Raw genomic sequence first — 17,431 nt, forward strand, 5'->3', positions numbered from 1 at the left:
AGGTTTTTAAAGTATATTCAGTTGCTCTAGTTACTGAATTATTGATAAATGAATTACTCTGCTCTCTAATGAGTGCCAAAAATAATGACTATTAAAGAAAGACTTAGCAACATAAATGTCTCAAAATTAAATCTGAAAAAGATGTTTTCTTCAAAGGCAAGAAAAAATAATTTATAATCACTTTATTTTTCAAAATACATATGAAACAGTAAAATTATATTTCAAGTGCTTTCCCTTTTTCTTTTACAAAAGTAATCTCATAAACTGTACACTTCACAACAGCTTTGAGGTTTCATTGTTTCATAATTCATCTGAACCTAACAAATATGTTCACACATTTTAAAGAAGACATTGTAAAAATACTGAAATGTGTAACATCTTTTAAAGGTGGTTGCAAAACATTTGTTCTAAGTAATACAATTATATGCTGTCAAATTTCACAAATGGCTGGTTACCATGTACAAAAGCCAGAAACATGAACTTCAAAAGATTAAAAAAATTTTGTTCTATAATACAGAAGTCAAATATTTTGATTTGAACAAAGGCTACATATTATATCACAAACTTCAGTTAAAAAGCCACCTTATGAACAATGACTGAAGGATACAAAAAAACAAATATGATGGATCCAAATTATTCAATGTCATGTATGAAATGAAGAATTTTCATGTATTCTGCCAGTTTAGAATAACTGGCAAATATTTTGGAATATTCATTAGTGGAATCACCATATTTACAGTGTGAGATATTTCTATTTGACTTCTTCATTCTTCATTCTTCAATGAGGATCTCACTTCATGTGTTCCATAATTTATCTATATTTTGCAGATGCACCCAATAATTTATCTCAATTGGAAGGGTCAATAAAAAGTTAATGACATAAACTTGAGTTGGACTTTTTGTTTATAAAAAAGTATAAATGCAAATATTTTGTATATATAATTGAAATCCACCATCCTGTACAGTAAATAGGGATCCTGTGCATAGCAGACACAAATCACAACAAAATTTCTGAAGAAAATGATCTATTTTTACCCTTTTATGACAAAATCAGGCATAGTTTGCTCTTTGGAGAGGGTATTCATGACCCAGTTGAGCTTCAAAGAAATCATCGTCAGTTTGAGATTAAAACATTTCCATATAAATACTATCTGCAGCTTTAGATCCATTAATGGCAAGTCATTTCCAGTGTTTCAGAAGAGATAAAAATAGGACTATTGTAATCAATTCTCCTTATAGAAGTGTATTTAAATCATTTCAAGCATGAAGAAACCTATCTTTTCTCATATATATCTTCTACTTATTTTTTCAATCACCATTTCTAATATCCAAAATGTTTGCATTCAATAATCTTTAAGTCCCACCTCAGTCCTTAATTTACTGCTTTCTTTTTAAGGTCTCTACAGCATGATATTATCATGCTATTAAGTCAAGCCCTGGTTACCGATCTTCATAATGAACAGGGTGGAAATAAAAACAATTTCTTGCTTTGATGAGAAAACCTTTGAACTGAATACTAATTAATTGCCACTGTTCAAATGCACATCCTTTTGGTTAACTGTAATTGCCAGATTACAGGTATTACCAATGCATCTTTAACTAAATTTCTGTTCACTTTAATATAAGATTGAACAAATATAGGAAGTCTTTTAATGAAATAGAAAATTCTTACCTTAAAGAGTATCACTGAATAACATATTGGAAACATTTAGTTTAATTAACTCTCTTTCCCATATAAAATAAAAACTCACTAGTTTCTTTTAAATAATGGGTCTTAGTAGGTTCAGATGAATCACATCCTGAGCCATATCATTGAGTAACTATTAAAATGCTATGTCATGGGTTTTTTGAACAGTGTTAGAGAATTTACTTTCTCCTAAAAGTTAAAATACAAAGCTGGTTTTTGATTTTGCATTCAATATCTTTATTTCCATATGCTTTAACATCTGCATTTAATTGCCATTTAGTTATATAGATTCTTAATTTAAATTATTTTACTTTCCATGCTTTTGTATCATTTCTTTTCGGCAGCCTACAAACTAGAAAAGTTTAAATCAATTAAAGTACATCAGAACAACCAGAGCTGCTTCAAGAACAGATTTAGTTGGAAGATGAATGATTTTCTTAAATCCTCATCACCTCTAGTTTTCTTTCTTTCATTTTTTAAAATTATCAGGTAATTAAATTACTTGGTCATAATTGCAACTAAAGTGGCAAAAAAATCATATGGAAATCCATTCCATGAAAATATATTTGAGACGATATCGAATATTGTTTTTAAAGAGGTAAAGAAATAACAATGTTTTCAATGTTAAGATTTTTTGTCCCTTTATTTGCAATAGTCTCTGGCTCTTCTGATAACTCATTCTGAAATGAGTTATATTTTGTTTCATGGATAGTAAAAGTTGAGAAAGAAGTGAAAGTTTGGATTTTTCATTTTTGAAGCAATTAATCATTAAATTAAAGCCTTAAGAGGCTGATAGTTTTTATTGCATTTGCAATTTTAAAATAACAGACATTACAGAAGAATAGAGACAGGTGTCAATTAAATATCACAACCAAGTAGGTTCAAATATATTTTGCTTTTATCTAATACCTGAGTCAGTAGCAATCAGTTGTGAGCTCCCTCCAGTAACTAGAACATGCAATCACTCCCAAAAACTGCATAAGAAAGTGGGTGCTTGGTTCTGTGTTCCCATCTCTAGTTCCCTGGCACTAGTCCTGATGATATTTTTTACTGAACTATGAATGTATTAACATCCTAAGTTTTATATGTAAAATAAAGTACTAGAAATAGAGCTGACCTGACAAAAAAATTAAAATTGTCCATAAAAGTATTAAGAAACCAGGGTAAAAAAAGCATCAGCTGTTCAGATTTTTGTGAGAAGATTATATACTCCACAAACAATATTTTTTCAGACTCAATTTCCTCATTCACCTGATTACTTAGTGAATCAGGTAAAATAAATAAAGAAACAAAACCAAAAAGAACATCAGTGTTGTTATGCTAATTAGTCAACACTTGTTCCTTTTTCTTAGATTTATGTTTGGCAAGTCCCTGAATAAGTCCCTGGAATTAGGTATTCATTATATACCTAAATTGTAACTTCATAATGTGTCAGTGCTGTCATTAAAATGTGGTGTTCCACACAAATTAGTGGAGGATATCTGTAACATCAAACCTTATTTTAAATACTGAAATGAAAAACATTCCATCTTCAACCACAGGTAGAAAGAGGATAAGTTATGTTTGTATGGATGCACGACTGTGCAGAGTGATGGTGTATTGTATTGAAAATGGTAGAATTACATTTTTATAATATGAACTACCATTTTAAATGATGCATGAAATCTGAGTTACTAATTTTCTCTCCTTAATCTCTCAAAGATTAACAAATGCTCAGTCATGGTGAGTTTATTCTAATCCCTAGGAAACATTAAAAAAAATTACCTTAAACATTTAATCTACAATAGCCATATTAACGTCTCCTTTTTGGCTGATTGCTTGCATTTTTCATCATAAACATTGACTTTATCTCCATAGGAGGCAAAGAAAAGCATGAATATAAAGCCCTTAAAATATATTTTCAGGTAAAAATAATTATTATACTAAGGAAATAGAGTTGCTAATTAATTGTAAGTTGCAGCAATACCTATAAACAATTGTCTCCAAATATGTTATTTCATTGAATCTTCCCATTTGACAATTTTATTTTCCAGTAAAACAAAGACTTAGAAAATGGAAGTGTCATCCTCATTCTGTCTATAGCAAGTGGTTCTTTTAGGCTTGATAAGGTCCAACAGGTTTCTTTAGTTATTTTAAATTAGAAAATGTTAACCAGGAATACTTGTTTTCATTAAGATGGCACAAGCATTTTTGAAAAATTTTAGGGAACTGCGTTTGACTTTAAAATGTTAATGTGTAAAATAGTTACATCTTAATTAATAGTAATACCATCATATGAGAGATGCCAACATACAAAATTTCAAGATTTTTGAAACTTTGTATTTTTTAATATTTAAAAATAAAGGATTTTACTAAAATCAAAACTTTGTAATTACTGATAAAATTTTCTCATTCTGATGAATATGTTTTTATAGCCTACCTGCAGATTTTCTTGCTTTTTAGTTTTTTTTTGGGGGGTGGGGTTTAACCTTCTCTCTTGGGATAAGCTTGAAATATGCACTATCCATGGTACACATCTCAAAAGTAAGGTTGGGGGTCATTCAATATAGATATATTCCAATAGGGCCCAGAAACAAGACAATAAAAAGTTGACATGATTTAAAGGAAAGTTCTGTCATGTAAAAACATTTGCATAGTTTTTACGACTAGTGACCTGATCCTTGATCCTTATGAAGGCAAATGCCTTTCACAAAAGACTGTGGGTCTGGGCCTTAAGAATTATTTATTTATATTAAATGTTCAAGTTGTATTATTTATGGTATAGTTTTATAATTTGCTGAAAAATGTCATTTTTTTCTTTAAGAAGATACCCACTTCTAAAAATTACTTCTGTTTGAGTTTAAAAGTCCCCATTACTCTGTACAATCCAAACGACAATGAGCACAGACATTTATTGTACCTTTGGTGTCAGTATGCCTATCAGAAATACAGGATCTATGTGATAGCTTTATGTCACAAAATAAACATGTCACAGTACTTGAGAACCTTATGAAGACTCATGAGTTCTGATTCTATTCACTTAGGAATACTAATGCTACATTTGAGATTAAGAGTAATAGAATTTTTAAAATATGAGTTAAATAGTGCTACAGATGTTTGAACTAATGTAACTTTAAGACAATAGAAAATAGTAGCCCAAATAGCTCAATCTCCATTTTCCAGCTACTAAATATTACTTCTTAGTTTATACTCAAAGAGGTTCTTCAAATTATAGTTTTGTTTCTCTATATATTAAAGAACAAGCTTGAAAGAAAAAGTTTTGAGTTTAGCAGAGCCAAACTTCACCAAGAAAAGATTTTGTTGAGAATGAAAGAATATATTATCAGATAAGTAATATTAATTTGATTATTCAAGGATTTAATGCTGTGAGTAAAGTTCAGAATTTCCCTTAAAGTGCATATAGAAACATGTGCACAGCTAGAAATGAACATAGTTTTAATAAAGTCAAAACCATACATATGTGACATGTGCTTCTTTATACAATAGCAGCATTAACTATTTAATTTTAGATAAGTATGGATTATTTTCAAAAAATGTATTCTTTGCTTATGCAAAGAATTCACAACTCAGTGAAAACATTCTTTGTGCTAATTGGCATATGACACAAAGAATAAAAAGCCTTATGTAAGGACCATTTGTATTCAAGTAAAATACATCAAGATGTCCAAAGTTAATAAACAGACAAAAAGGTAAATAAAAATTGCACATCATTTGTTCATTATCAGGATATATTTTAAATGAGATCAAATCTTCCACTTTTTTTTTTTGATCTGATGAGTACACGGTCCTGGGTCCTTATTATAATGGTCTTATTTTGAAAGCATTATGGTGTGGAAGGTGGTTTGGGAGATGGACAGGATCCTTGACTATCAAAACTGGTTGCCCGGCCAGGTAACTGAAAGATAATAATTTCATAATATATGATCTAGTGTAAAAAATAATAAAGTGGGTAATTGTTGTTACCTTTTAATAGTGAATATTCACCCCTGATATGCAAGCCTCTGAAGAGAAGACATACATAACTACCCATGCCTTTCAAAACTCACCTTCACAGGTATCATGAGGGGACACAAACATCTAACAGAGATGTAGGTAGCGCATGGTACATAGATGGCATGCAGAGCAACTGCAGGTTCATTTCACATTCTATCACAGGCTTTTAGTTCTTATTGTAAAATAACTAATGGTTTACTACAGTCGGGGGCAATTGCTGGGTAAGAACAAGAAGGTTCAAGACACAAGAGACTGCATTCCACTTGCTCTAAGGCAGGAGGTGATTTTTAATAGGAGCAATTAATGAGATGAGAGGGACTGGGAAAATGGGAGCCACGAGTGATAAAGAATAATTTCTCATGGTCTTTAAATATTATGTGTATTTTAAAAGTTTAATTACAATAGAATAAACTTTTGTATCTAGGTACAAGTAGCCAGATTTTCCAAGTGATGCTTTAGTCTCCTCTTACCAACTTACTCAGCTCTTGAATAATTGTTCCCTTCTCATTTTAATCCCTGCTGTGGCAACAAAACATAATTACACATGTACCACATGTACACTTTCCCACAATTCAAAATCCAGCCAGTTGTTAGGTCTCCAGTCCCTATGTTCTGTTTGATCAGTGAATGTAGGTACAGGAGTTGGAAAAAAAGAAGCTATTTGCTAGAGAAAGTATATTTCCATAATCTTTTTGGCCCACTTGTCCTCTGATAGTCAGCTGCTAGAGAAATATATCTGGGATATTCTTCTGAGGCCCATATTGTAGCTTATTCTTCCTATATATTCTACGATGACTGAAAAATATTCACAAGTTCTCAGACACAAACACATGCCTATTTCATAGCTCCTCTTCATCATATAAATGTATAACTTCTTATTAAACAGTCATAAGTATAATATGCCTTGGGTCATACAACATCTGTCCTTTCATTAGTTAAAAGTTGTTGGCCACATTATCTCACTTCTCCCTACATCATTCCTATGAACTCTGTAGGGGTGGGCCTTTCTATTTTCATTAAATATGGGAGAATGTAGCTGCAGACAGAGTACGTGGTCTGCCTAGGATTAGACAGCCAGAGGAGCAAGGGTTAGAATCCATGTCTCCCTTCAGTGTGGTTCTCTGCCCAGAAAAATTTACTCTCATGTCTAGATTCTTAGATTTAATATTCACTTTTCAAACTTTACATGAAAACAAAGATGAGAATCAGGAAATGGATAGTAAAGCAGTAGACTATACTTTAGACAATACACATTGTTGAAATGAAACAACCTTCTCAGGACTCGTTGAGCTATTACTTAGGGGAAAGTGCTGTGTGAATGTGCATTTGCATGTCTGTCTGTCTTTTATGATTTACATTAAATGATGAAGTGAGGTAAAGATTTGGAACATTAATATAATAAAGCAGATATCTTATCTATGGTGACAGTTCACCTCTGTTGTCTGAGCATGTGCTGTTTATACAGTGTTCATCGAATTTTCCCTATAGAGTATTGAGTAACACAGCCAAGGTCACATATTTGTGACTAAGCTGAGCTTAGAACCAGGGCTCACTGACATTTAATTACACTGCTCTGTCTCTCCTATTCAACCCTGTGCTTAGTGACAGAACAAGAAGCAGAATCTTATCCACGGGAGAGATGGCAATGTATCCTTCACTTACTATGTGGCTATCATAACTTTTTATTAAATTGCATGAATTCCACCCTCTACCATACAACCTTTTATCAACCTGCATTACCTCTCAGTTAATCAGGTCATATAAATGATTTATTTTGAGACTCTTCTCTATTTATTTATTTTGAGACTCTTCAAGAGACTCCCATAGTCTCTGACAACTGCCTTCATGGCTAAAAATCCTGATAGAAACTGGTATTGATACTTCTTCTGGTTAATATAACTATTAATATTAGTTATAATTAGAGCAAACACTGTGCCATACTCTGTACTAAGCACTTAACATTCAGCATTTTATTTAGTTTTACTCTATGAGTTTACTGCTATTACAGAGTGTAATATGTAGTCACACAGCAGAGCCAGGCTTTCAACTCAGACAAAAAATATTTTTAAAAATCTGTGAGCCCTTTTACTTCCTGACCAGAGTCAGTGGATGTATATCTGTCCCCTTACATAGATGAGCTGTATTAGGTGATAGTACCCCTATTTAGGGATTCTGGAGAAGTTTAGGTGAGGTAGCTGTTTTCACAAAAGAGAAGCAGGAAAATTCAGTTTCCAGTTAGTAATGAATTTACTTGATTGCTCCACCACTCACTGATATAAGTTTTCAGACAATGCAAAGAAAATAATAGGCTTGCAGTTTTTATGGGCTTACTGTAAAGGAATATCAAACTCAGAAAGTTTAGTGGTTTTTAAAAACCAACAAGGCACACAGAACTTTTCATACTGGATGATAGAGTCTGTGGGACAAAAGCAAGAACAATATCTATTTTAAAAAATAGGTGAATATATAAAACATTAGTGAAGTGTTAGCAGATAAATAATATTTAAGCAAGAGATAAAGAAGAGAGTAGATGTGAGAGAGTCCCAGAGCTTACCTCCAGCAAGGGGTGCCAATGTGTTATTGGTTTTCGGTGATAGGCCAGCATTTCATTCCAGTGGTCTCGCCCAAGACCCTCAGCGTCCAGTCCTGTTCTACATACTCCTATGACTTCATTGTGTCCTACCCTATGATTTGGAGAATATTTTGCTTTCATTCCAACATTCAAAGATAAGTTTCACACACCTTAAACCGAATTTTAAACTTATGATTAAAAGAGTAGATTTTGTGGTAAGTTCTAGATAATTTTACATATTAAACTACTTCAGATCAAATGAAAAGTCTTAAGTAGGCTAAAATTTACTAAACAGGATCAGCATTCAAAAATGAATCTGTAAAAGGATCACACACAAACCATTTTAGTGCTCTGTAAATTGAGAACATTTCACAATAATAAGAATAGTGTGAATGAGAAATGCCAGCTGGTCCTTACCTACATGATGAGTTTCTTTCTTGGTAGCAGACCCATTAACTTTAAGTGATGTAATTCTAATCGCCTTCTTTCCAAAAGGTTTAATGTTTTATAATGATGCCTACATTTCTTACAAAGAGCTCAATACCCACTTTCTTGTATAAATGACCATAATTAATTGATTCTAAATGATATGTCAGTGAACATTACTGCTTGTATTACAATTAAACAGGGCAGGGCTACATTTTGAACCATGGCATTTGACTTATTATTGCATAGTACCAGAGCATACCGAACAACATTCTTATTTTCTATTCATAACTTGTTTTCATAGCAACAAATCAAAATAATAATGATATTAATATTTTTAAAGAGCTTGTTATGTGCCAGACACTGTTCTAAGTAATTTAAATGTACTGACTCACTTAATCCTCACACCATGACCATGAATATCATTATCATCATCTCATTTTATAGACAAAGAAATTAAACACCCAGAAGTTAAGGGACCTGCCTGCCTTTGTACACTTAGTAAGAGACAGAGGCAGGACTTGAATCAAGACAGTTGACTCAAGCATACATATGGTAAGCTGCTTTTCAAGAATGGAATGGAATTTAAAGGCATTTTCTTGAGGATTATTTTGACATACATCTATCTATAAGGAAAGTTTTGAGATGATTTTAGGACATTACATTACTTTCTTCCTGTCACTGATGTATTAATAGATATGTAGGCTTAGTATCTTTTCTTTTAATATGAAGTTTCCCAAAAAAGCATATTTTAGAAATAACTTTTAATCTTTCTATTTTATATATTGTCAGGGTCCATTTCCCTAAAATTATTTGGGTGACGAATCCTCAGTTGTATTTATCTGCAATCTATGCTGTGAGAAATCAATAGGAGTAATTTTTTGGTAAAGCAGAATAAGGGCTTCTGATGAAAACATTACAACATTTTTAAAGTTTGCCATTTTAACTAATTCAAGATTTCTCTCTCTCTCTCTCTTTAAATTGTGTCAACTTGTTTTATAAACTGTGATATAAACTAATTTCAAATAGATGGTATAAATCATTGTATTTTTCAGCGCTTCATTTTTCTAGCTCTCATCCAGAGGATACCATTTTTAATGTCTCTATGTTATAGGGTCTTGGTTACTGCCATTTGCATAATGATATAAAATAGACACTCTTTGAATATTTGTGTATGTGTACTCTGTCCCACTTGTGTTATCATTAGAACAAAATAAGACATTGCCTATGTGCTGATAATTTTGTAGGTTAAACATACAGGATTCCTTTCTGAAAGTCTTATAAATATAAAAAGCAAAACAATAAAAAGAAGTATATAGCAAGGATCAAATAAGACATATAAACCTTTAGTGGGACAAAAGTTCAGAGGGAGAAGAGATTGGTTAGCCAAGAGAGACACAGAAGTGGTGCCTTGAGCAGGGCTGTAAAGCATGGGTGACATGAGATACACAGGTATCTCGTGCAAACGAGATATCTCGCATACACGAGATACCTATATCTGAAATGTTGATACAGGGCAACATTTCAGAAAAGGAAGGAGTGGGTGCTGCAGCAGGAAGAAGCTTCAGAGCTTCACTCGGGAGTTTGCCATTTATTTTGTGAAAGGAGAAGTAATCAAAGTGTGTGAACTGGAAGAACTATCCACAAAGCAATGATTTAAGACTGGTGTGAAAGCCTCAAGGCATAACGCTATGGACACTATTCACCTTCCACTGTTAATACTCACTGCTCACAGCTGCACATTACACTGATGTTTTACAAATGGAAAAGTGAATTTCTAAGAGATAACTTGCCCTTTCACAGTGCTAGTTAATGATAGAGCTCAGTATCATGATATTCATATTCCAGCCCAGCTGGGAAAGCAAAATACATTGATTGTAATTTATGTTGTTACTGTAAAAAGACTTCACAAAAGTGCTTCCTATAATGTACCCCATTCTTTCACCATCTGCAGGTATCCTGCCCTTCAACTTAAGAATGATGTCTTTTGGAAAAGATAAAGGATAAATAATAACATAGAATAAAATTAATTTTGAATGAATAATTTTTATCCATTCCAGTTTAAATTAAAACTCTTGTAGCAGTAAATAACCTGAAAAGCTGAATTTGGTCTGCATATGACTAAATGTAGCTGTTATTCAGTGAGTAGAGGGATGAACGTACCTGTCATAATCCATGACTGCAATGGAGAGGCTGACCTGGTCCACATTCTCCGGAGGGATATCAAAAATAATGGCCTCATTGTACACAGGGTTTAGAGTGTTTTTCTTTGTAGTCGTTTTCCTCTTTTTTAATCTTCGACCCTCACACATCAGAGACACTTTGACATAAGGATCTATCACGGGAAGGCAATTTTATTAAAATGAAAGTAATAGTACAAAGCATAAATAAAACTGTGGTTAATTGTTACTAAATAAGAAAAGTAGTATATTAAGCCCTTTAGTGTTACCGGTTTTAAATTCAAATGGCATAATTGGGGGTAATAGACTCTCTAGGACTTCTTACTGAATGGACTAGAAAAGAATTAACTTGATCACTGTGTTTAATACAACAGAGAAAACTCACTAGTTTATCAAGAGCCAGTCTAAACTATAATGTGTCTTTTAGTCACAGCTATTTGAGGACACGTTTTGTCCCAAGTGATTTCTAGGGAATGTAATCCTAACAAGTAAAAATAATTGTATTAAATTTAATTTCCTTCAAAATGATTTAGAATAAGAAGGCTAAAATTTATGAAAGAGCAACATTGTATCTAGATAAGTATATATAATCACAGTGAATTGAAATTAGCAAAAACTATGTGGGAATTGTCTTGAATTGTTGGAAAAAGTACTAATCTTAGTACCTTTTTAGTCATAGTGCTTGATAAAGAGTTTGGATTGAAGAAATGATCACTACAAATCATTTATTAAATGCTCAACAGTATACAATGAAAAGGTGATATTTGGTTTACAGATGTTCTCAGGGAAGTTTCCTCATATGAATTGTCTGTATAATGTCAACTGGAAAGATAAAATTTTAGTCAGGCTATATTTTTATGGGCCAAAGAGGTCAAATAATTGTTAACAAGTTCTGCCCTAGCTGACTGATCTCTACTTTCTTACCCCTGCCACCTTAAGTAGAAAAACTGTTACAGTATTATAGAAAATTATACAATATTTATCAAAAGTTTCTTTAAAAAGCCTTACTTTTTGTATCTTTTTATAAAAAGGAGGCATGGTTTTGGGAGAGGGTATTGGCATTGGGGTGAGTATGCTAGGTGGTCAAAACAATCAGTGTCTGCTCTACCTTCATTTTTTTTTCATTATAGTTACCCTCCAACTGTAGCACCACAACCATCTTTTCTCTCTTTCCATCAATGTAACAAAGTAACAAAACTTATTTCATTAGAATAAGCCAAAAACATGGCAACATTAATTTATTTGAGCAAATGAATGAAATGGTGATTTTTAGGCTCTAGAAAAATGTCTCTGTATATTTCATAAGCATTTGTATCAAGGGGAAAAAACACATTTTATGGCTGGAAATAGGGTATATAGAGGAAAACAAGGTAAAAGGGAAATGTTCAATGGCTGTTTCCTATTTATTTATTTATTTTAACTTTTAATTTTATATTGGAGTACAGTTGATTAACAATGTTGTGTTAGTTTCAGGTGTACAGCAAAGTGATTCAGTTATACGTATACCTGTATCTACTCTTTTACAAATTCTTTTCCCATTTAGGTGTCCCATAATATTGAGCAGAGTTCTCTGTGCTATACAGTAGGTCCTTGTTGGTTATCCATTTTCAATATAGCAGTGTGTACATGTCAACCCCCAAATCCCTAACTATCTGTCCCCCCAACCCTTCCCCTCTGGTAACCATAAGTTCATTCTCTAAGTCTGTGAGTCTGTTTAAATAGAAATATAGATCAATGGAACAGGATAGAAAGCCCAGAAATAAACCCATGCACCTATGGTCAACTGATCTACGACAAAAGAGGCAAGACTATACAATGGAGGAAAGACAGTATCTTCAATAAATGGTGCTGGGAAAATTGGATAGCTACATGTGAAAAAATGAAATTAGAACATTCTTTAGCACCGTACACAGAAATAAATTCAAAATCGATTAAAGACCTAAATGTGAGACTGGAAACTATAAAACTCTTAGAGGAAAACATAGGCTCTCTGACATATCACAGCAATATCATTTTTGATGCATCTCCCAGAGTAATGGAAATAAAAACAAAAATAAACAAATGGGACTTAATTAAATTCAAAAGATTTTGCATAGCAAAGGAAATGATAAATAAAATGAAAATACAACCCACAGAATGGGAGAAAATATATGCAAATGATGTGACCGACAAGGGATTAGTCTCCAAAATTTACAAATAGCATGTGAAGCTTAATATCATCAAAACAAACTGCCTGATCAAAAAATGGGCAGAAGAGCTAAATAGACTTTTCTCCAAAGAAGACATACAGATGGACAAAAGGCACATGAAAAGATGTTCAACATCACTAATTATTAGAGAAATGCAAATCAAAACTACAATGAGATATCACCTCACACCAATCAGAATGGCTAACATCAAAAAGTCCACAAACAATAAATGCTGGAGAGGGTATGGAGAGAAGGGAACCCTCCTACACTGTTGGTGGGAATGTAAATTGGTGCAGCCACTATGGAGAACAGTATGGAGGTTCCGTAAAAACTAAAAATAGAGCTATCACCTGATCCTCCAATCCCACTCCTGGGCATATATCCAAAGAAAAACATGGTCCAAAAGTATACATGCACCCCAGTGCTCATTACAGCACTATTTACAATAGCCAAGACATGGAAGCAACCTAAACGTCCATCGACAGAGGAATGGATAAAGAAGATGTAGTATATATATACAGTGGAATAATACTCAAAAAAAGAATGAAATAATGTCATTTGCATCAACATAGATTGACCTAGAGATTATCATACTAAGAAGTGAAGTAAATCAGACAGAGAAAGAGAAGTATCACATGATATCGCTTATACGTGGAATCTAAAAAAAATGATACAAATTAACTTATTTATAAAGCAGAAACAGACTCCTATTTACTTTTCAATGTTTTAATAATAGGAAATATGTTCTAAGGAAGAAGCTTATTTTTGTGATATAATTCTATGTATGAGCTTCCAGGCCTAGGCCTCTCATTAACAATGAGAACGAGTCCTAGTTTATTGTTTGCTACCCCCATCATGTCTCTGATGACATTTCTCTACTAGTGACAAGGACAATTTACTGGCTCCTTAGTTGATTCACAAGGCTGTTGTGAGAATTAATGAGGTGATGTTCTCAAAACATGCACTCCCCTGATGAGAAGCTTCATATAAATAAAAAGTAGTCTTGCACTTAATTACAACTTTGATGTTGTTTGCTTGTCTTGAAATTTGGTTCTCTTTTGATACATGGTAGAAAGAGTAAAATAAACAATAATTTGCAGTGTGCTGTTTAAGTTTGTCAGCATTTACTTACCTATGACCTTTTCACCAAAATGATTGTGGAATTTATTTGCTTTTTTTCTATCTTTATATTTCAACTATGCATTGCAAATTTTAAAAAATGAATAGGAAATTCATGACATAGTTCAAAAATGAGATAAGGAAGATGTGCAGTGAGAAGTCTCCCTCCCATCTGTCCCCATACCTCTCCATCACTCAGTTTTTGTGTATCACTCAAGTATTTCTTCATGCAAATATTAGCAACATGATATATATTCTAAGATTCCTCATTCTTACATAGGAGGGAGCATGATATCCATATTTATGCTGTACCTCTTTTTTTTTTTTTTTTTTTTTTTTGTGGTACACGGGGCTTTCACTGTTGTGGCCTCTCCTGTTGCGGAGCACAGGCTCTGGACGCGCAGGCTCAGCGGTCATAGCTCACGGGCCCAGCCGCTCCGCGGCATGTGGGATCTTCCCGGACCGGGGCACGAACCCGTGTGCCCTGCATCGGCAGGCGGACTCTCAACCACTGCACCACCAGGGAAGCCCTCTTGTACCTCATTTTTTATTCACTTAGTATATCCTGGAGTTCTCTCTACATTAGAACTGAGAGTTTCCTCATACTTTTTGTGATGCAAATTTAGTTTATTTCTTTGTTCTGAAGAACCAAAAAGTTATAGATTCTACTCCCCATGTCATCTTTTACTATATCTCCATTACTATTTCTTATTTGTTTAATTCAACAAATGCTACTGAACTCCCTACTCTGTCTTTATCATTTTTTCTTCCACAGAGCTGTGCCAGAGTTCACCTATTAACTTACAAATAACCCTTCAGAACTGTGGTGATCTAAATGAAGGGATTAAAGAGAATGATGTGATTTTACCTCTTTAACAAAGTTAGCACAAGAGAAATTTCTTCAAGAATATCTTTAAGAAATTTTAAGGAGTATTTATTTACTTTATTATTTCTTTCAGTCCCTGTTGTCCAAATTTTTAGTTAGAAAGGTGGTAAGAGAGCAAATGCAAATGATGGTCTTGGAATGTTGTTATTTCTTTGCAGATCAGGTGAGGGAGATAAATTCAGTCTAAATATGTCTTCCTAGGACTCTTACTTGTAGAGTAACACAAGTTTAAATTGAATGGCTTAAAGTCCAAGGATATTCCTTTATAAGCAACTGACTAGTTGGAAGCAGGGAAGTGTATAGTAAATAATGCATGTTTGAGAAAGAACTAAATCAGTAGAGAAAGAAATAAAAATAAAAACCCAAGTTCAAAGTCTATCTATTTGATAATACTTTTTAAAAATTTCATAATGATAATGTAAACTAAAGAGGTGTTTGGAGCACTTTATTTGGTAATCTCTTTTTCTACTTTTATAGTGTCCCACAACAGACAAATGAACTCAGTAATTCAAGAGCCATGTATAACTTTGTCTATGTGGAATATTTTATTTGGGAATGAACCCACTAGCCAATTGTGTGCATACCTGATGAGCCGGTGATATCCATAGCTTTCAGATTTCTGCACTTGATGACTGTCAATGTCATACGTCCAGCAGTTGGCAAATAACAAAGGGAAAACATGATTTCACCCAGGTCTATACTTTCCTAGAAAGGCAATTGGTAATGTTAGCAACTTCAAATACCAGATATTGAAAACAAAATATAATAGAGTGAAAAATCGCTTTAGTGGAATATTTGAATGCCATTTTAAATTGTTTTATTGAGGCTACAGATTGCATTGCAAAAAAGCTGTAATAGACAGAGTAAGAAAAAAGAGTATATCCCAGTTGCTCATTTGATATATCCACTTGTATTTCTAACAGGAAACTCAAACTTAACACAGTCAAAATCAAACTGCTGATTCTATTCATTCCCAATCATCTTCTGAAACCAATTCCTCTGTCATCTTTCCAAAATCAGGAAATGATATCATAATTCACCCAAAGGCTGTAGGCAAAAACCTAGCAGTCACTTGCATTCTTCTTTTTCTCTCACCCTTAACACATTGAACGCATGTCTTGTCTACATTATCTACAAAACATATATGAAATTACTGACTTTCTTTTCAGCTCTATTACTATCATTGAAACCAATATCACTTCTTGCCAGGATTACTTCAGTAGTCTCTAAAACTGATCTCAAAAGCAAAGTGATCACTTATGAAATGCAAATCACATTATTTCACTTTCCTGCTTAAAACCATCTAAAGGCTCACAACTATATTGGAATAAAATTCAAATTCTTTACCTAGGCATAAATGGGGTAATTATAAATCCTGGTAATCTAAGAAATTCCAGATTTATACCTACTGCCCTGATATAATTATTAAGAATGTCTATTTCCATTATTAAATATGTGTTTGTTTAGATAATGCATTACAAAGTCATACATATAAGGAGGCCCCATGTGATCTGGACCCACCTATCACTCTATTAATCTCTTGTCTCTCCCTCAGCTCACTCTTATGCAGGCACAAGAGATTTTTTTCTGTTATTCAATCAAATGACATTTGTTCCTGCTTTTGACCTTTGCATTTTCTTTTTGTCTCTCATATCTTTACATGGCTGACTCCTCCTCACCATGTAGGACTCAGCTCAAACAGCATCTCTTCAGTGAGGCCTTCCCTCTTCCTATCCTATACCCACCTCATTCACATATCCTTCACATTTTTTTATAGCACTTCTCATCAAAAGAAATCACCTTTTACATTTATTTTTTGTTTCCCCAATTCCAATATATAAGGTCTAGGAGAGCACGGCTCTTATTTATCTTATTTTCACATCTTAATGAAGGTACATAGCTGGCCTTCAGTGCAGTTTTTGAAGAAATGAAAAGATTATTAATTAATCTGGATAAAAGCTGACCTGCTTTGTTTCATTTGTAAAATAAAACTGTCCACAGTACCCAAGTATAGATAAATTTGCTGTGAGTGGCTGCATAGATGGTGGACAAATGAAAATGAGTGTGAACAATGCACATTTAGGATGCTTCTCAAAGAGCTGTTTAAGGGAATTAAATCAAATTATTCCTGGTAAGAGCTGGAGGAACTGGGCTCTGGGACTTCAGACTATACTACAAAGCTACAGTAATCAAGACAGTATGGTACTAGCACAAAAACAGAAATATAGATCAATGAACAGCATTGAAAGCCCCAAGATGAACCCATGCACATATGGTCACCTTATTTTTGATAAAGGAGGCAAGAATATACAATGGAGAAAAGACAGCCTCGTCAATAAGTGGTGCTGCGAAAACTGGACAGATACATGTAGAAGAATG

At 33.3% G+C, this 17,431-nt stretch overlaps 1 protein-coding gene across 1 annotated transcript in view; it reads right to left on the reverse strand.

Annotated features, from left to right (window-relative positions):
- Positions 1-4,956: 4,956 nt before the first annotated feature.
- SYT10 (synaptotagmin 10) overlaps positions 4,957-17,431 on the reverse strand; it is a 77,461-nt gene continuing 64,986 nt past the window's right edge. The window contains exons 4-7 of the mRNA XM_004284905.4: positions 15,637-15,757; positions 10,842-11,013; positions 8,235-8,364; positions 4,957-5,582 (exon numbers count right to left, since the gene is read on the reverse strand). Of these exons, the coding sequence (XP_004284953.1) occupies positions 5,511-5,582; positions 8,235-8,364; positions 10,842-11,013; positions 15,637-15,757 (495 nt within the window). The 3' untranslated portion in view covers positions 4,957-5,510. The remainder of the gene's footprint in view (positions 5,583-8,234; positions 8,365-10,841; positions 11,014-15,636; positions 15,758-17,431) is intronic.

This window comes from Orcinus orca, chromosome 11 (genome assembly GCF_937001465.1).
Source record: "Orcinus orca chromosome 11, mOrcOrc1.1, whole genome shotgun sequence".
NCBI classification, from domain to species: domain Eukaryota; kingdom Metazoa; phylum Chordata; class Mammalia; order Artiodactyla; family Delphinidae; genus Orcinus; species Orcinus orca.